Source organism: Ranitomeya imitator, chromosome 6, assembly GCF_032444005.1.
Source record: "Ranitomeya imitator isolate aRanImi1 chromosome 6, aRanImi1.pri, whole genome shotgun sequence".
NCBI lineage: Eukaryota > Metazoa > Chordata > Amphibia > Anura > Dendrobatidae > Ranitomeya > Ranitomeya imitator.
Genome location: NC_091287.1, coordinates 341,362,132 through 341,382,545, shown reverse-complemented (window position 1 = coordinate 341,382,545; position 20,414 = coordinate 341,362,132). Strand labels below are relative to the sequence as shown.

General features: G+C 44.1%; 1 protein-coding gene across 6 annotated transcripts in view; it reads left to right on the top strand.

The window, feature by feature from the left end:
- The window catches only part of ADNP2 (ADNP homeobox 2), a 70,116-nt gene that overhangs the window by 24,222 nt on the left and 25,480 nt on the right, over positions 1-20,414 (top strand). For all 6 annotated transcript variants that reach the window (XM_069730910.1, XM_069730909.1, XM_069730905.1 and 3 more), the window contains one exon: positions 14,382-14,499. In XM_069730910.1, coding sequence (XP_069587011.1) covers positions 14,392-14,499 — 108 coding nt within the window. In that variant the 5' untranslated portion in view covers positions 14,382-14,391. The remainder of the gene's footprint in view (positions 1-14,381; positions 14,500-20,414) is intronic.

The following is a 20,414-nucleotide window of genomic DNA, read 5'->3' as shown; positions in this document are numbered from 1 at the left end:
TTTGAGTAATGAACCAGGCAGGGAGTTTATAAAAGCCTCAGGTATCTTTTGCATGTGTTTAGAGTTAATTAGTTGATTCAGAAGATTAGGGTAATAGGTCGTTTAGAGAACCTTTTCTTGATATGCTAATTTATTGAGACAGGTTTTTTGGGTTATCAGGAGTTGTATGCCAAAATCATCAGTATTAAAACAATAAAAGACCTGACAAATTTCAGTTGGTGGATAATGAATCTATAATATATGAAAGTTTAATTGTAATCATTACATTATGGTAAATAATGAAATTTAACACTATATGCTAATTTTTTGAGAAGGACCTGTATATAACATAGCCACGTAGTATATTGCACAGCCCACGTAGTATATAACACAGTCACGTAGTGTATTGCACAGCTACGTAGTGTATAACAGCCCACGCAGTATGTAACACAGCCCACGTAGTATATAGCAATGTGGGCACTATATGCATGGTTAAAAAAGACTTTAAAAAATAAACATATACTCCCCTTCCGAAGGCCTCTTTAAAGTCCTGGCGCCTGTGTGCGGTGCACGCGGCAGCTTCCGGTCCCAGGGTTGGTATGAGCGCAGGACTTGTGATGACGTCGCGGTCACATGACCGTGACGTCATGGCAGGTCCTTCTCGCATAGCATACTTGGCACTTAAACCTGCCGCTTGCACTGCCGAGGACAGCGTGTGACGGAAGGTGAGAATAACCTTTTTTTTTTTTTTTTTTTTTAAATTATTATTATTTGTAACATTAGATCTTTTTACTATTGATGCTGCATAGGCAGCGTCAATAGTAAAAAGTTGGTCACGCAGGGTTAATAGCTGCGTTAACTGAGTGCGTTACACCGCAGCATACCGCGGTCCGTTAACGCTGCCATTAACCCTGTGTGACGGCTGACTGGAGGGGAGCATGGAGCGGGCACTTACTGCGGGGAGGAAGGAGTGGCCATTTTGCCGCCGGACTGTGCCCGTCGGTGATTGGTTGTGGCAAATCATTGACTTGGATTTCCATGACAGACAGAGGCCGCGACCAATGAATATCCGTGACAGACAGATGGAAGTGACCCTTAGACAATTATATAGTAGATTGATACAAATGAGGCTACAGAACAAAAGATAAGCCTGAAGAAAATGAAGTGTGATGCTGAACCGATGAACCAAATTGCTGTACATTAAGGGTACCGTCACACTATACGATTTACCTACGATCACGACCAGCGATACGACCTGGCCGTGATCGTTGGTAAGTCGTAGTGTGGTCGCTGGAGAGCTGTCACACAGACAGCTCTCCAGCGACCAACGATGCCGAGGTCCCCGGGTAACCAGGGTAAACATTGGGTTACTAAGCGCAGGGCCGCGCTTAGTAACCCGATGTTTACCCTGGTTACCAGCGTAAAAAAAACCAAACAGTACATACTTACATTCTGGTGTCTGTCCCTTGCCGTCACCGCTGTGCTCTGCTTTCACTTTACGGCCGGCAGTCAGTGAGTGCGGGAAGCAGACGGCAAGGGACCTGACGGACACCGGAATGTAAGTATGTACTGTTTGTTTTTTTTTAACATTTACGCTGGTAACCAGGGTAAACATCGGGTTACTAAGCGCGGTCCTGCGCTAAGTAACCCGATGTTTACCCTGGTTACAAGCGAACGCATCGCTAGATCGGTGTCACCAACACCGATCTAGCGATGACAGCGGGAGATCCAGCGACAAAAGAAAGTTCCAAACGATCTGCTACGACGTACGATTCTCAGCAGGATCCCTGATCGCTGCTGCGTGTCAGACACAGCGATATCGTATGGATATCGCTGGAACGTCACGAATCGTACCGTCGTAGCGACAAAAGTGCCACTGTGTGACGGTACCCTTACAAAAAATAAGCCCATTTGCTGCCGCATATCGCATGCTAAAAGACGTCAAAGCATGTGTAAGTGAGGTCGCAGTTTTTCAAAACGATGATGGAGAGCCTCCTTTTCAAAGGGATATATTAGTCCATCTTAATCCAGACCAAAACAATCCTTTGGTTCCTAAGGCACAACGAATTAGCATTGTGCGCAGCAACGTTGATGCTCTTCTGTAGCCGCTATTCTTTCCAAGAGGTGATCAAGGGTGGCATGAAAACCCTAAACCAGCAAAGACCTTCAAGAAGCATTACACAGCTGCAATACTACAGTTTTCTTCTGTCTGTCCGAAATTACTTCAATCCTATTTTAAACGGCGGGAAACTGACACAACAGTAGTTAGTTGACGCATATGTTAAAATTGAAGATAATCGTCTAAATGAATGAACCAAAAACAGCTTAATGTTGAAGACTACTGCTTTCTTCAAGAATATTTGCAAAAACAGTCAATTAAAAAAGGAATTCCAATTGGAAAACCAGTAATTCTCCCGTCATCGTTTGAAGGTAGCCCCCGCAACAGCGTTATCAAGATGCAATGGCAATAGTAACAAAGTATGGAAGACCTGACATTTTTGTGACAATGACCTGTAATCCTAAATGGCCGGAAATTACCGAAAATCTAGAACCCTGACAAAAAGTTGAACACAGACCGGACTTAGTCGCACACGTATTTCGACTGAAACTCGGCAACCTTTTGAAAGACATAAGAAATGGGCTTTTTGGAACAGTCGTAGCAATGGTACACGTCATAGAGTTTTAGAAACTAGGTCTCACACATGTGCATATACTAATTATCTTAGACGCAGATTCCAAGTTTCGTACAGAGGAAGAAATTGACAACATAGTGTGGGCTGAAATTCCTAACCAAGAAAAGTATCCTGAACTGTATAATATTGTAGTCTCTCATATGGTTCATGGCCCATGTGGTGTAGCAAATTCAAAAGTCCATCCATGGAAAACGGAAAGTGTACAAAAGGGTTTCCAAAGGAGTTGAAACAGCATACTATTAAAGACTTGGATGGCTACCCATCCTACCGGCGACAAGACATTGATAACATTGTTTGCAACAAAAAAATTATAAATAACTCATGGATAGTCCCATACAACCCGTACTTATCAAAACGCTACAACTGTCACATCAACGTAGAAATCTGTGCTTCAATAAAAAGTGTAAAATATCTTTTCCAGGACGTCCCCTTGACAGCACTCTGGAGGATGTCCTCCTCCTCCTTGCAGGGACAGGAAAAAACAACAGGAGAGGTTAAAAGGTCCCACTCCGCCCCCTTTCCTTCAGTGTTTTTCCTGTCCCTGCATGGAGGGACACACGAGTCAGGCTATGTGCACACATCAGGATTTCTGGCAGAAATTTAACTGCCAAAAACCCTGACATTTCTGCCAGAAATCCGCATGCGTTTTTTTGCGCGTTTTTGATGTGTTTTTTTCCCCCCCAAATGCATAGAATAGCAGGAAAACGCGAAAAAAACGCAAAATTAATGAACATGCTGCTTTTTTTACCGCGATGCGTCATGTGCGCAAAAATTGCAGAATGCATTCTAAATTATAGGATGCATATGTCTGCAGTTTCTAATGTGGTTTTATCGCGAAAAAACGCGAAAAAACCTGAACGTGTGCACATACCCTCAGCGCAGAAGCTTACCAGATCGGAGGGCTCAGGGGGATCGTGCGGCTGGCCAATATCTTTCCCCCCTCGGTAGCCCAGGGCAGAAACTTCCCGGTGGGGAGTCCCTCTGCCCCAGAGACCAGTCGAGCAGACGGGCTACTGGGTAGAGCCGCTCCCAGTGGGGGGGGCTCTCGGCTCGGGTGCCATATTGGAGAAGAGGTGCCGGCGCCAGGCAGAAGAGGCGCAGGGACCCACGTGTTCCGGACACGAACATTGAGGGAACAGGAGAACTTCCGGAATCAGCGGGGACCAGCGTACGTTCCACTGCGTGAAACGCGGAAGTAGGTAGTCATGGTAGCCGAGCGTAATTTCCGGTGACGTCAGCAGCGTTTCTCGATCAGTCCCGGACGCCATTTCATGGAACGCAGAAGTAAGCATAATAACTGAGCGATCCCTGTTATCTCAGCGTGCATCTAGCCAGCGTTCCACCGTGTGAGGAGCAGCGGGTGCCAAAATTTGTTTAGGTTGCACAGGCTTCCGACCGCAGGTGCACGATACTCGCGGTCATTCAGTCCAGATTGACAAGGTTGGCACAGAGGGCTGGAGCAGAGGTGTCTGCAATGCCGGAGATAAAGGGTGAGTGCAGCGGCTGCTGCGGTGTCCTTCTGTCATGGGACTATACAGGTCCTTCTCAAAAAATTAGCATATAGTGTTAAATTTCATTATTTACCATAATGTAATGATTACAATTAAACTTTCATATATTATAGATTCATTATCCACCAACTGAAATTTGTCAGGTCTTTTATTGTTTTAATACTGATGATTTTGGCATACAACTCCTGATAACCCAAAAAACCTGTCTCAATAAATTAGCATATCAAGAAAAGGTTCTCTAAACGACCTATTACCCTAATCTTCTGAATCAACTAATTAACTCTAAACACATGCAAAAGATACCTGAGGCTTTTATAAACTCCCTGCCTGGTTCATTACTCAAAACCCCCATCATGGGTAAGACTAGCGACCTGACAGATGTCAAGAAGGCCATCATTGACACCCTCAAGCAAGAGGGTAAGACCCAGAAAGAAATTTCTCAACAAATAGGCTGTTCCCAGAGTGCTGTATCAAGGCACCTCAATGGTAAGTCTGTTGGAAGGAAACAATGTGGCAGAAAACGCTGTACAACGAGAAGAGGAGACCGGACCCTGAGGAAGATTGTGGAGAATGACCGATTCCAGACCTTGGGGAACCTGAGGAAGCAGTGGACTGAGTCTGGTGTGGAGACATCCAGAGCCACCGTGCACAGGCGTGTGCAGGAAATGGGCTACAGGTGCCGCATTCCCCAGGTAAAGCCACTTTTGAACCATAAACAGCGGCAGAGGCGCCTGACCTGGGCTACAGAGAAGCAGCACTGGACTGTTGCTAAGTGGTCCCAAGTACTTTTTTCTGATGAAAGCAAATTTTGCATGTCATTCGGAAATCAAGGTGCCAGAGTCTGGAGGAAGACTGGGGAGAAGGAAATGCCAAAATGCCTGAAGTCCAGTGTCAAGTACCCACAGTCAGTGATGGTGTGGGGTGCCATGTCAGCTGCTGGTGTTGGTCCACTGTGTTTCATCAAGGGCAGGGTCAATGCAGCTAGCTATCAGGAGATTTTGGAGCACTTCATGCTTCCATCGGCTGAAATGCTTTATGGAGATGAAGATTTCATTTTTCAGCACGACCTGGCACCTGCTCACAGTGCCAAAACCACTGGTAAATGGTTTACTGACCATGGTATTACTGTGCTCAATTGGCCTGCCAACTCTCCTGACCTGAACCCCATAGAGAATCTGTGGGATATTGTGAAGAGAAAGTTGAGAGACGCAAGACCCAACACTCTGGATGAGCTTAAGGCCGCTATTGAAGCATCCTGGGCCTCCATAACATCTCAGCAGTGTCACAGGCTGATTGCCTCCATGCCAAAGGATTCCCGACCAAGTATTGAGTGCATAACTGAACATTATTATTTGATGTTTTTTTTGTTTGTTATTAAAAAACACTTTTATTTGATTGGATGGGTGAAATATGCTAATTTATTGAGACAGGTTTTTTGGGTTATCAGGAGTTGTATGCCAAAATCATCAGTATTAAAACAATAAAAGACCTGACAAATTTCAGTTGGTGGATAATGAATCTATAATATATGAAAGTTTAATTGTAATCATTACATTATGGTAAATAATGAAATTTAACACTATATGCTAATTTTTTGAGAAGTACCTGTACATTTACCCAGGCCTAATTGTTTTTCAACAGAGGATATGGAAGTCAGGAGTGAGGAGGCTGGGGTAAGTGTGCATAGCGCAGATGTACCTACACACACACATGTAGACGCTAAGCAGTCCCCATTCTTATGTCTAGGATAAGGATGTTGCACAGACACCCCTCCCAATGACAAAAAAGCCAGGCAAGACCTCGGCGAAGTCTAGGCGGTGCTCCATATGTCATGAAAAGCTGCCAGAAGCATACACGAAAGCTCTCTGCAGCTCATGTATTTCCAAGGTTGTGAGAAGAACAACCGACTTTCTTGTCAGAGATGAGTCTAATTCGGGAGAAGGTGCAAAGCTCGTTGGCTACCATGGCACAGCAGTATCCTTCCAGTCCAGGTCCGAGTCGCAAGAGACCAAGAGTCGACCCAGAACAAAGGGATCCTGATATTTCTTTAGTTGACGAATCTAAGAGTTCGGATTAGGAGGAAGGAGAGTTGCCGCTAGAACAGGATCAAGGAAGGAAGTTTTTTTCCAGTGGAAGACACGGAAGTGTTAGTTCAAGCAGTGAGAAATACGATGCAGATGAAGGAGGAGCCGTGTCCAAAGTCCAGACAAGATCTGATGTTTGGAGGTCTTACATCCCAAAGACAGACTGTGTTCCCGGTGAGCGAACACATCCGACTTATGATATTGCAAGAGTGGAAGGATGCAGAACGTAGACTGGTGATGTCCCGGGAATTTAAATGCCGTCTACCGCTTGACCCAGAGGATATCAAGACATGGGAAGAAATCCCTAAAGTCAACGTACCTGTGGCCAAGGTTACAAAGAAGACAGCCATCCCCTTTGAGGATTCGTCAAGCCTCAGAGATGCCATGGACCGCAAGGCAGATATTCTCTTACGTCGAGCTTGGGAAACATCGGCAGCTCTGACAAAGGACAACATAGCGGCTACTTCAGTGGCCAGTTCCATGTACTTGTGGATGGGACAATTAGAAGAACGTTTGGTTAATAAGACCCTGCGGGCTGATATAATTTCTTCCCTACCCATTATAAAGTCTGCCACGGCCTTCATGGCTGATACTTCAGCGGAATCAGTGAGATTTGCAGCTAAAAATTATTCCTTATCTAATGCAACCCGTAGTGCTATATGGCTTAAATCTTGGTCGGGAGAGAACGCCTCTAAAAATAAATTGTGCCATTCCCTTCGCAGGATCCAGGGTGTTTGGACAGGCATTAGATCACATTTTAGAGTTTGCGTCTGATAGTAAAAAAGGTTTTCCCGAGGATAAACCCAAGAAATTTCAGCCCTTTCGGAAGAGACCTCCACCTCGCAAACAACCGGACTATAGAGAACAGTGGAGATCCAGCAGAGGGGCCTATAAAGGATCCTATGCTCAGAACAGAAGGGGAAGAAATTCCCTTTTTGGGTCAAGCTCTAGACCTAGAAGGCAATGACGCCTTAGGTATAGGGGGCAGGCTCAGTCTTTTTCTGAACAACTGGAGGCGGATCACAAAGAACGCATATGTCCTCAATATAATATCTGAGGGCTACAAAATAGAGCTTATATCTCCTGCGACAACTGTGGCATACAATTCTCCAATGTTCTGAGACCTTCAGAATCTTTTCAGATCTCAAGTCATAGTTTGGGTTCCCTCATCAGAAATAGGCACAGGTCACTACTCTTCCCTATTCTCAATCCCAAAACCGTCAAGGAGAAACCCGCACGATAATAAACCTAAAACCTTTAAACGTATGCGTCAAATACAAAGGGTTCAGAATGGAGTCGATAAAGATGATCATAGAGTTCCTGAGGCATCAGGTTACCATAAGATCAGACATGAAGATCTTTGGAAAGAGGACAGCCTGTATCACTTGTCAGGTGGGCTCAAGCTCACTCAAGACTATTACAAAATCAAGTTCTCTCGGTATGGGATCGTCGCCAAACGTCTCTGGACAGAACAATTCAACTATCAACGGCAGTAAGAAGATCATTACGGTGGTGGACACAATGCAGCAACATAAAAATAGGTGTACTATGGATCTTGACCCCTTGTGTGGTAATCACCACAGATACCAATTAGTGGGGATGGGGAGCAAATCTAGAAGGCCGTTTCTTCCAGGGCAGGTGGCCGAAGACATCAGTCACAAGTCGTCAAACTACAGAGGACTTTACGCGGTTTGGGAGACCCTAAGAAGAAATCGTTCTTGCCTAAAAAAACAAGCATGTGAATATTCTAACAGACAACATGACAGCAATATCCTTCCTGAAACACCAGGGAGGTCCCAGGCACAAACCACTTCAAGAGTTAGCACAGAAGATATTTGTTTGGGCGGAGAGCACAGATCTGTCAATTACAGCAGTAAACTTAGAAGGGTCTCAGAATATCCTGGCTGACTACCTGAGCAGGAGGAAAGTCTGTCCAACAGAATGGGAACTAAATCAATAAGTTTTCCAACTATTACGCCACCGTTGGGGAACTCCCAAAATAGATTAATTTGCCACAAGAAAAAATTCGAAGGTGCCCAGATTCTATTCTCTCAACCCTTCGGACATGCCAGAAGCAGTCGACTCCTTAAGCCAAACATGGGAAAGAACCACTCTCCTATACATTCCCTCCATTGGCACTCATTCCGATGGTACTCAGGAAAATTCAGGAAGACCAGGCAACAGTGCTGATGATTGTACCATTCTGGCCAAAAAGAAGCTGGTTTCCGTTGCTGGGATCCATGACAACAGAGAACTCAATCAAACTTCCTCTGTGGAAGGACATCATCTATCAGGGTCCTGTCCTACACCAAAACCCGATTTGGTTTACACCTTTCAGCATTGATCCTGAGAGGGACATTTTGAAAGCCCGAGGTTTATCCGATGAAGTCATTTCAACCATTCAGGCTAGTCGAAAACCGGTAACTTCAGCCATCTACTACAAAATCTGGAAAAGATTCTGTATGGAGGGTGGCAGGTCGGCCGTGATGCCGGAGACCCCGGATGTTCCCAGAGTTCTGGATTTTCTCTCATCTGGCTTCAATATGGGGCTTGCACCTAGTACCCTTAAGGTGCAGATCTCGGCCCTCAGCACTTTCTTAGATTATCCTTTGGCCTCTCACCCTTGGATAATTAGGTTTGTTAAAGCCATCCAGAGATTACGTCCCACTTTTAGACAATTGACTCCAACTTGGGACTTAAGGCCCCGTCACACATAGCGACGCTTGAGCGATTCCGACAACGATACGACCTGTCAGGGATCGCTCAAGCGTCGCTATGTGGTCGCTGGTGAGATGTCACACAGTGCGATCTCCCCAACGACGCAGCAACGATGCGGCGAACTGTAGCGACCTGTAGAACGATGCTATTTCATGATGATTGAATGGGACGTCCTGTCAGCGAGGTCGTTGGTAAGGTGTCAAACAGCGATGTGTGCTACCCAGCGGGACCTCAACGATCAAAAAATGGCCCAGGCCATTCCGACACGACCAGCGATCTCACAGCAGGGGCCTGATCGCTGCTACGTGTCACACATAACGAGATCGCTACTGAGATCGCTGTTGCGTCACAAAACTTGTGACTCAGCAGCGATCTCGCTGTGTGTGACGGGGGCTTTAGGGTACCGTCACACTATACCATTTCGATCGCTACGACGGTACGATTCGTGACGTTCCAGCGATATCGTTACGATATCGCTGTGTCTGACACGCAGCAGCGATCAGGGATCCTGCTGAGAATCGTACGTCGTAGCAGATCGTATGGAACTTTCTTTCATCGCTGGATCTCCCGCTGTCATCGCTAGATCGGTGTGTGTGACACCGATCTAGCGATGCGATCCAGCGATGCGTTCGCTTGTAACCAGGGTAAACATCGGGTAACTAAGCGCAGGGCCGCGCTTAGTAACCCGATGTTTACCCTGGTTACAAGCGTAAAACTAAAAAAAAACAAACAGCACATACTTACATTCTGGTGTCCGTCAGGTCCCTTGCCGTCTGCTTCCCGCACTGTGACTGCCGGCCGTAAAGTGAAAGCAGAGCACAGCGGTGACGTGCTTTCACTTTACGGCCGGCAGTCACAGTGCGGGAAGCAGACAGCAAGGGACGTGACGGACACCAGATGTAAGTATGTGCTGTTTGTTTTTTTTTAGTTTTACGCTTGTAACCAGGGTAAACATCGGGTTACTAAGCGCGGTCCTGCGCTTAGTTACCCGATGTTTACCCTGGTTACCCAGGGACCTCGGCATCGTTGGTCGCTGGAGAGCTGTCTGTGTGACAGCTCCCCAGCGACCTCACTACGATTTACCTACGATCACGGCCAGGTCATATCGCTGGTCGTGATCGTAGGTAAATCGTATAGTGTGACGGTACCCTTAAACCTAGTCCTCAGGGCTCTATGTAAAAACCCTTATACCCTTGAGGAAGACATGCCTATCTCGGTTCGGACATGGAAAACAGCCTTTTTGGTAGCGATTACAACGGCTAAAAGAGTGGGAGAAATTCAAGCCCTATATATTAGGGATCCATACCTTCAGATTCGTGATGACCATATAGTTTTAAAATTAGATCCATAATTTATCCCTAAAATAGCTTCAGTACAGAACCGAAAACAGGAGATCATTTTTACCCTCCTTTTGCGAAAACCCCTCTAATGCAAAAGAGCAATCTGTACATTCTCTTGATGTCGGACAAGCAGTGTTAGACTATCTAGAGGCCACTAGTACCTGGAGAAAAGATCCTAACCTATTTATCCTTTTTGGGGGAAAGAATAGGGGTTAAAAAGCTTCCAAAACCTCTATAGCTAGATGGATCACAACGGTAATTGCTAAAGCCTACTCATCAGAAGGGGTAGATTGTCCAGCAGGAATTAAAGCTCATTCTACTAGGGCCATTTCAGCATCATGGGCTGAACGAGCAGGGGCGTCCTTAGAACAAATATGTAAAGCCGCAACTTGGGCCAGGGTGAACACATTTTGCAAACATTATAAACTTGACGTATTAGCAGCCCAGCAAACGTCATTTGGGAGAAAGGTTCTCCAAGCAGTTGTCCCACCCTAAAGGAGCTTTCTTTGCTATTCTCCAGAGTGCTGTCAGGGGGACGTCCTGGAAAATGGGTATTAGACCTACCGGTAATTCAGTTTCCAGGTGTCCATCCTGACAGCACCGTTACTCCCCCCCCCCCCCCCTATGTATTCTATTTCATATGCTGTAATATGATTTGGTTAATAAAGAATTCAAATTGTATCCATCCATGGTGTGGTACTTGTCAAAACACTGAAAGAAAGGGGGCGGAGTGGGACCTTTTAACCTTTTGTGTGTTTTTTCCTGTCCCTGCAAGGAGGAGGAGGACGTCCTCCAGAGTGCTGTCAGGATGGACTCCTGGAATCTGAATTACCGGTAGGTCTAATACCCATTTTCATCTACAAGGGGCATGACAAAGCTAACATCGAAATACAACAGAAAACAGTCAATCACGATGAATCATCAACTTTTGTTGACTCAAGATACCTCAGTGCTCCAGAAGTTGCTTGGAGGATATTTGCATTTCCAATGCATTCACAGTCCCATGCCATTATACGTTTAGCTTTTCATTTTACCAAATCAGCAGCAGATTTATTTCTTTGAAGATGCTGAAGTCAAAGATGTCTCAAAAACTTTAAGCACGACATCAACATTAATGGAATGGTTTTTGCCGAACCAACGTGACGAAAACGCAGGGCAGTATTTGTACCGAGAGATTCCAGAGCATTACGTTTGGAATAAAACTTGGAATCCAAGACAACGAGGAGTTAGCAGAATAACTGGACGCATGTATACTGTTAGTGTCAAGGATCAAGAAAGATATTGCCTTCGGCTGTTACTACTGCATGTCAAAGGAGCTACAAGTTATGAGGATTTGAAAACAGTTAATGGAGTATTATAATTTATTTATATGGCGCCAACATATTCCGCAGCGCTTTACATATTGCAGGATACATTTAAAGCTGCAGCTTTGGCTTTAGGACTTCTATTGGATGATACTGTGTGGAGACTTACTTTAGAAGATGCAGTTACCCAACATATGCCTAAGCAACTAAGTGATTTGTTTGCCTACATCTGTGTATTTAGACCACCTACAAATCCGGCTCAACTTTGGGCAAATTTTAAAGAACATCCAATCGAGGATTAGTGCTTACATTTTCACAACAGAAGTGGAAATTGTCAAAATTGCGAATCTTATGCCATGCAAGATGTCCAAAATGTGTTACTACTGCATGGAAAAACGTTTTCAGACTTTAATTTGCCACAGCCTGCAATTCAAGATCCACAAGTTCGAGTATGATGAAGCTTACGAATTATTGTTGGCAACAAAGAAAAGAAACTCCTTAAATGAACAACAACGGATTGCATATGATACTATGGTGAGTGCTATAGAAAACTAAGCAGATGCAAGGCCAAAAAGTTTATTTGACGGTCCAGGAGGGAGCTGTAAAACATACCTCTATGAAGTTTTAATGCATCACGTTAGAGGGTTGGGAAAAGTCATATTGCCTTTGGCTACAACAGGTATTGCAGCAAACCTTTTATGAGGAGGTCGCACTTATCCATTCTCTCCTTGGGATACCAGTTCCAGTCAATGAAATCTGTTTTCAGAATAAAAAAAGACACATTTGCAGGAAGACTGTTAAAGAACACAAATCTTTTCATACTTGATGAGTGCACCATTACACCCAAATACGCTTTGAGCTTAATTGACAGACTTCTGCGTGAAGTAATGACTACAAATGTTGCTGAAAAAAAAAGAAATTACGTTTGGGGGGGTAAAGTTTTTGTCATTGGCGGAGATTTTAGGCAATGCCTTCCAGTCATACCAAATGGAACAAGAACAGATGTTATCGAGTCCAGCTTAAAAATGGCTGACCTTTGGAAACAGTTTAATAAACTTCAACTAATTAACAACATGCGATCTTCTGACCCAGAGTATAGCAACTGGCTTCTTAAACTTGGTAACGGTGAACTTGGCAACGAATGCAACCTTTGGGAAGACATTATTGAAATACCAGAAGACATGTTGTGCACTGACTGCATCGTAAGTGATGTTTTTGGACAATGCATAGAAATTGATGTGAACGACCTCTTCTCATGCAATTCTCTGTCCCAAGAACGATGACGTGGCTCTGCTAAATTCCCGTGTGATGGATAGAATGCCTGGAGAGTATAAGTTGTACAAAAGTAATGATTCAGCGGATGTAGATAATGAAGATGAACGAGAGTATTATCCAGTTGAATTTTTAAAGTCTTATGCCATCAGGAATGCCATCCCACAGACTACAACTCAAAGTTGGAACAATCATAACGTTGCTGCGGAATCTAAATACAAAAAATGGTCTATGTAATGGAACTCTCCTTATTGTTACTGGACTCCATTCTAACGTCATTCAAGCAAGAGTGATCACTGGATCAGGAAAAGGAGATGAAGTGTTCATTCCACGCATTGATTTATGTCCTACAGACACCGGTCTTCCATTTAGGCTTCAGCGTCGACAGTTTCCAGTTAAACCAGCTTTTGCCATGACCATAAACGAGTCACAAGGTCAAACTCTACACTGTGTTGGCATATATCTACCGGAGCCTGTTTTTGGTCATGGACAACTCTACGTTGCATTTTCAAGAGTTAAAATGAGATCCACCGTCAAGGTGCAAGTTCTTCCTACCCCGTTACAATGAAAGTTGCTTATAGGTAGTCAAAAGGTATTCACTAAAAATGTGTACAAAAATATTTTGGGTTGATATTTTTAACAAATATATTAGTGTCGATGTACTTCTTTTGTTCGATGATTTATTTAAATTCAGTTAGATATTCATGTAATGGTTTATGTATTTTGATGATCTGTTTCATAATTTCATTCAATTGTATTAAGTTCTATGAGCAATAAAATTTAATGATAAATATATTTTACCCAGAAAATCCTGTGTTCATTGCATTATTCTGAAATCTTCATAAATAAACTACATACATATTCTAGAATACCCGATGCGTTAGAATCGGGCCACCATCTAGTCCATTATAATCTGTGATATTTTTGCACGGACCACATGTCTGCAAATCACACAGACATGTTACCGTAGTTTTTTTTTTTTTTTACCTGCAGCACGAATGGCCAGGGCCAATACAAGTCTATGGGTCAATGTAAAACGTGCAGCACACGGATGGCATCCACTTGTCAGCCATGTGTTCTGTGTTTAAAACTGCATAATATAGAAGTTTTGGAATTGATTTTTGTTTTTCTAAAGCCATTCCGAAAAAAGGGATGACACACCGATTACACCGGTACCATTTTTTCGATATCTGTGTTATGCTGAATTGTCAAGGGGGCCTAAGCTGATTTCAAAATATTTTTCCACCTGAAATACCCCTTTTTCAGTTCTGTTGACCTAAATTTAATGTTGACGGTTTTACCACTATTGCAGTGAAGAAAATGGTCCAAAAGGGGGAAAGGTGACCAGATGCATAATTAGAACCAAGATGGGAACAGGGTGCAGCATGAGAGATGTGAAGTAACAAGGACGTTCTATAATTATGCAGAGTGCGTTAAATAGATGTTAAATTATGTTTTTTTTCTTCCCTTTTCGGTTTAGTGCCGCCAGTATGCTCCAGACACCTGTCACTAATCTTGAGAAAATAAGAAGGGCACGAAAAAGGGTGAAGCAGTTGTTGCTACAAATTGGTCTAGAAACTTGCAGAGATGCTTTTGAGGTAAGGAATCTTATCATCCATGTATGTGGATACTGAACCCAGAGAGCTCTGCTCCCCTTCCAGAGATTATACATGTAGGAATCCAAAAATGGACTTTTTTGTAACGAAGTGTGCTAGCTTAAAAGTTCCATATTTAGATAACTTCACCGCATTCCAAATTATGAAAATGCTTTATTTCCCTGACTTTTCTAAATGGTGGATACAAATGAGTCAGTATAATTTTCAAATAATCAACCGTTTAGAGTCTAAATCAAATTTGAGTCAAAAAAAAAAACAACTCAATGTACTGTTCCAAATTATGTACAACAGAGTTTCCAAATGTTTTATAGGCTGTTAAGAATTGAAAATGTTAATCTGTTGAATGTGAAGCATTAAGAGGTTACGTTTACTGAAATTAAAAGCGATTTCAATCAAAAACATCTTAACAGGCCAAATTTCTTCTTAGCATAGGACCCCTTCTTTGATATCACCTTCACAACTCTTGCATCCATTAAACTTGTGAGTTTTTTTGGATTGTTTTTGCTTAAATTCCCTTGCAGGATGTCAGAATAACCTCCCAGTGCTGCTGTTTTGATGTGAATCGCCTCCCACCCTCATACAGTGGGGAAAAAAGTATATAGTCAGCCACCAATTGTGCAAGTCCTCCCACTTAAAAAGATGAGAGACCTGTAATTGACATCATAGGCAGAACAACTATGAGAGTCAAAATGAGAGAACAAATCCAGAAAATCACCTTGTATGATTTGGCAAGATTTATTTAGCAAATTATGGTGGAATATAAGTATTTGGTCACCTAAAAACATGCAAGATTTCTGGCTCTCGACTTCTTTAAGAGTCTCTTCTGTCCTCCACTTATTACCTGTAGTAATGGCACCTGTTTGAACTTATCAGTATAAAAGACACCTGTCCACAACCTCAAAAAGTCATACTCCAAAACTTCACTATGGGGAAGACCAAAGAGCTGTCGAAGGACACCGAAACAAAATTGTAGCCCTGCACCAGACTGGGAAGACTGAATCTGCAATAGGCAAGCAGCTTGGTGTGATGAAATCAACTGTGGGCGCAGTAATAAGAAAATACAAGACCACTGATAATCTTCCTAGATCTGGGGCTCCATGCAAGATCTCGCCCCGTGGGGTCAAAATGATCACAAGAACGTTGAGCAAAATTCCCAGAACCACACGGGGGGACCTAGTGAATGACCTGCATAGAGCTGGGACCACCATAACAAAGGCTACCATCAGTAACACGCTATGCAGGACTCAGATCATGCAGTGCCAGATGTGTCCCCCTGCTTAAGCCAGTACATGTCTGGGCCCATCTGAAGTCTGCTTGAGAGCATTTGGATTATCCAGAAGAGTATTGGGAGAATTTCATATGGTCTGATGAAACCAAAGTAGAACTCTTTGGTAGAAACAAAACTCGTCATGTTTGGAGGAGACAGAATGCTGAGTTGCATACAAAGAACACCATACCTACTGTGAAGCATGGGGGTGGCAACATCATGCTTTGGGGCTGTTTCTCTGGAAAGGAAACAGGATGACTGATGCATGTACATAAAAGAATGAATGGGGCCATGTATCATGAGATTTTAAGTGCAAACCTCCTTCCATCAGCAAGGGCATTAAAGATGAAACACGGATGGGTCTTTCAGCATGATGATTCCAAACACACCACCAGGACAATGGAGTGGCTTCGTAAGAAGCATATGAAGGTCCTGGAGTGGCCAAGCCAGACTCCAGATCTCAACCACATAGAAAATCTTTGGAGGGATTTGAAAGTCTGTGTTGCCCAGCGTCAGGCCCAAAACATCACTGCTCTAGAGGAGATGTGCATGAAGGAATGGGCCAACATACGACCAACAGTATGTGCCAACTTTCTGAAGACTTACAGAAAACGTTTGTTCTCTGTCATTGGCAACAAAGCATATATAACAAAATATTGAGATGAACTTTTGTTAATGACCAAATACTTATTTTCCACCATAACTTGCTGAATAAATCTTGCCATATCAGACAAGGTGATTTTCTGGATTTGTTTTATCATTTTGACTCTTAGTTGTGGTCTACCTATGATGTCAATTGCAGGCCTCTCATCAAGTGGGAGAACTTGCAAAATTGGTGGCTGACTAAATACTTTTTTTTGTTTTTGTTCCCCACTGTAGATCTATTTGTGTGAGGATATTTCTAATGTTCTCAATAGGGTTGAGGTCAGTGCAAGATGGTGGCCACACCATGCGTGTCTCTCCTTTTTTTTGCCCATAGGATTCAGTGGCTAAGGTATTCTTTGCAGCAGAAGATGCTATATTGTCAAGCATGAAGATTAATGTACTATGAATTCTTCTTTTCTTTCTTTTTGATCGGTCAGAATCTCTATAAAGTACTTTTTCTGAGGTCATTTTTCACACCTTCAGGGACCTTAAAGGGGCCTACCAGCTTTCTTTCCATGTTTCTGGCCCAAAATAGGAGGCTGCCACCTGCCTGCTGATGTCACAGTTTTGTTGGAACATGGTAGCCATCCACTGACCATTCACTACTCCATCCATCTTTACCATACAGAATTTCACGGCACTCCTCAGTAAACAAGACAGTTTTAAAATGACTCTTTGTGAGCTGTGGAGTTCCTCGGTGAAGCCCCGCCCTCGGCCGCACCTCTGCCCACTTCTGCATGCGGCCTGCGTACCTATCTTTAACATTTAGGTATGCAGGTTGTGCAGCTGTATACGGATGCTTCCACATGCATCGTTTTGACAATGCGGAGAGAAAAAGAAATTGCAACCAGCTGCGTCCTACGCTGGTCGCCGCATCGTCAAAATGACGCATGCCGAAGCATCCGCATACAACCGCACAACCTGCGTACCTAATGTTAACCCCTTAGCGACCGCCGATACGCCTTTTAACGGCGGCCGCTAAGGGTACTTAAACCACAGCGCCGTTAATTAACGGCGCTGTGGAAAAAGTGAATAGCGCCCCCCAGAGTCGGATTTTCTCCGGGGTCTCGGCTGCCGGGGGTAGCCGATACCCCAGAGAACATGATTCGGGGGGTTTTTAACCGACCCCGCATTTGCGATCGCCGGGAATTAACCGTTTACCGGCGATCGCAAAAAAAAACCCCCCCAAAAAAAAACCCGCAATCTCTTTTTAATTTTTCTGTCCTCCGATGTGATCGCACATCAGAGGACAGAGAAAAGGGGTCCCAGGTAGCCCCCCGATACTCACCTATCTTCCCCGGTGCTCCTCGTGGCTCCCGGTGGGCGCCGCCATCTTCAAAATGGCGGGCGCAGTGCGCCCGCCGGCCAGCACCGGGAGAATCTTTGGGGTCTCGGCTGCCGGGGGTAGCCGAGACCCCAAAGAACATGATCGGGGTCGGTATTACCGACCCCTGTTTTGCGATCGCCGGTAATTAACTGTTTACCGGCGACCGCAAAAAAAAAAAAATCAAAGTGTAATTCTCTGTCCTCTGATGTGATCGCACATCAGAGGACAGAGAAATAGGGGGATTCGGGGACCCTATCATACTCACCGGTGTCCCTGGATCCTCCTGCTGCTCCTCCTGGCTGCCGGGGAAAAGAAAATGGCGGGCGCGTGCGCAGTGCGCCCTCCATCTATCGCCTTCTGCCGGCCGACAGGAGAAGAGCAGTTGGGGCTAAAATTAGGGTTAGGGATAGAGTTAGGGTTCTTTCACACTTACGTCGGTACGGGGCCGTCGCAATGCGTCGGCCCGACATACCGACGCACGTTGTGAAAATTGTGCACAACGTGGGCAGCGGATGTAGTTTTTCAACGCATCCGCTGCCCAATCTATGTCCTGTGGAGGAGGGGGCGGAGTTACGGCCACGCATGCACGGTCAGAAATGGCGGACGCGACGTACAAAAAACGTTACATTGAACGTTTTTTGTGCCGACAGTCCGCCAAAACACAACTGATCCAGTGCACGTCAGACGCGACGTGTGGCCATCCGTCACGATCCGTCGGCAATACAAGTCTATGGGCAAAAAAACGCATCCTGCGGGCACATATGGAGGATCCGTTTTTTGTCCAAAACGACGGATTGCGACAGATGCCAAACGACGCAAGTGTGAAAGTAGCCTTAGGGTTAGGGTTGGGGCTAAAGTTAGGGCTAGGGTTGGGGCTAAAGTTAGGGTTAGAGTTGGGATTAGGGTTAGGGTTTGGATTAGGGTTGGTATTAGGGTTAGGGTTGGGATTAGGGTTAGGTTTGGGATTAGGGTTAAGGTTAGGGTTGTGATTAGGGGTGTATTGGGATTAGGATTAGGTTTGAGGTTAGGGTTGAGATTGGGATTAGGGGTGTGTTTGATTTAGGGTTTTGATTAGGATTATGGTTAGGGTTGACATTAGGGTTGTTTTGGGGTAAGGGTTGTGATTATCGTTAGGGTTAGTGATTAGGATTATGGATCGGGTTGGGATTAGGGTTAGGGGTGTGTTGGGGTTAGGGTTGGAGCTAGAATTGGGGGGTTTCCACTATTTAGTTACATCAGGGGGTCTCCAAACACGACAGCCGATTTTGCGCTCAAAAAGTCAAATGGTGCTCCCTCCCTTCTGAGCTCTGCCGTGCGCCCAAACAGTGGTTTACCCCCACATATGGCACATCAGTGTACTCGGGATAAATTGGATAACAGCTATTGCGGTCCAATTTCTCCTGTTACCCTTGTGAAAATAAAAACTTGGGGGCTACAATATCTTTTTTGTGGAAAAAAAATATTTTTTATTTTCACGACTCTGCATTCTAAACTTCTGTGAAGCACTTGGGCATTCAAAGTTCTCACCACACATCTAGATAAGTTCCTTAAGGGGTCTAGTTTCCAAAATGGGGTCACTTGTGGGGGGTTTCCACTGTTTAGGCACATCAGGGGCTCTCTAAACGTGACATGGCGTCCGATCTCAATTCCAGCCAATTCTGCATTGAAAAAGTCAAACGGCGCTCCTTCACTTCCAAGCTCTGCGGTGCGCCCAAACAGTGGTTTACCTCCACATATGGGGTATTGGTGTATTCAGGAGAAATTGCATAACACAATTTATGGTTACATTTCTGTTTTTACACTTGTGAAAATAAAAAAATGGTTCTGAATTAAAATATTTGCAAAAAAAAGTAAAATGTTCATTTTTTCCTTCCACATTGTTTCAGTTCCTGTGAAGCACGTAAAGGGTTAATAAACTTCTTGAATGTGGTTTTGAGAACTTTGAGGGGTGTAGTTTTCAGAATGGTGTCACACTTCGTTATTTTCTATCATATAGACCCCTCAAAATGACTTCAAATGTGATGTGGTCCCTAAAAAAAAAAAAGTGTTGTAAAAATGAGAAATTGCTGGTCAACTTTTAACCCTTATAACTCCCTAACAAAAAAAAAAATTTGTTTCCAAAATTGTACTGATGTAAAGTAGACATGTGGGGAATGTTATTTATTAACTATTTTTTGTGCCATTTCTCTCTGATTTAAGGGCATAAAAATACAAAGTTTGAAAATTGCAACATTTTAAAAATTTTCGCCATATTTCCGTTTTTTTCATAAATAATCGCAAGTAATATCGAAGAAATGTTACCACTAACATGAGGTACAATATGTCACAAAAAAACAATCTCAGAATCAGCGGGATCCGTTGAAGCGTTCCAGAGTTATAACCTCATAAAGTGACAGTGGTCAGAATTGCAAAAATTGGCTCGGTCATTAAGTACCAAATTGGCTCTGTCACTAAGGGGTTAAAGATAGGTACGCAGACCGCATGCAGAAGTAGGCGGTGGTAGCGGTGAAGGTGTGGCCGAGGGCGGGGCTTCACGGAGGAAGTCCGCAGCCCTCTGCAGCTCCTCAAAACGCTAATGTGAAATCGGCCTAACCGTTTCTGCTTGTGAGCACTATTTAGGGGTGACCAAATAGTAGGTTTACACACAACTGCAAGCCT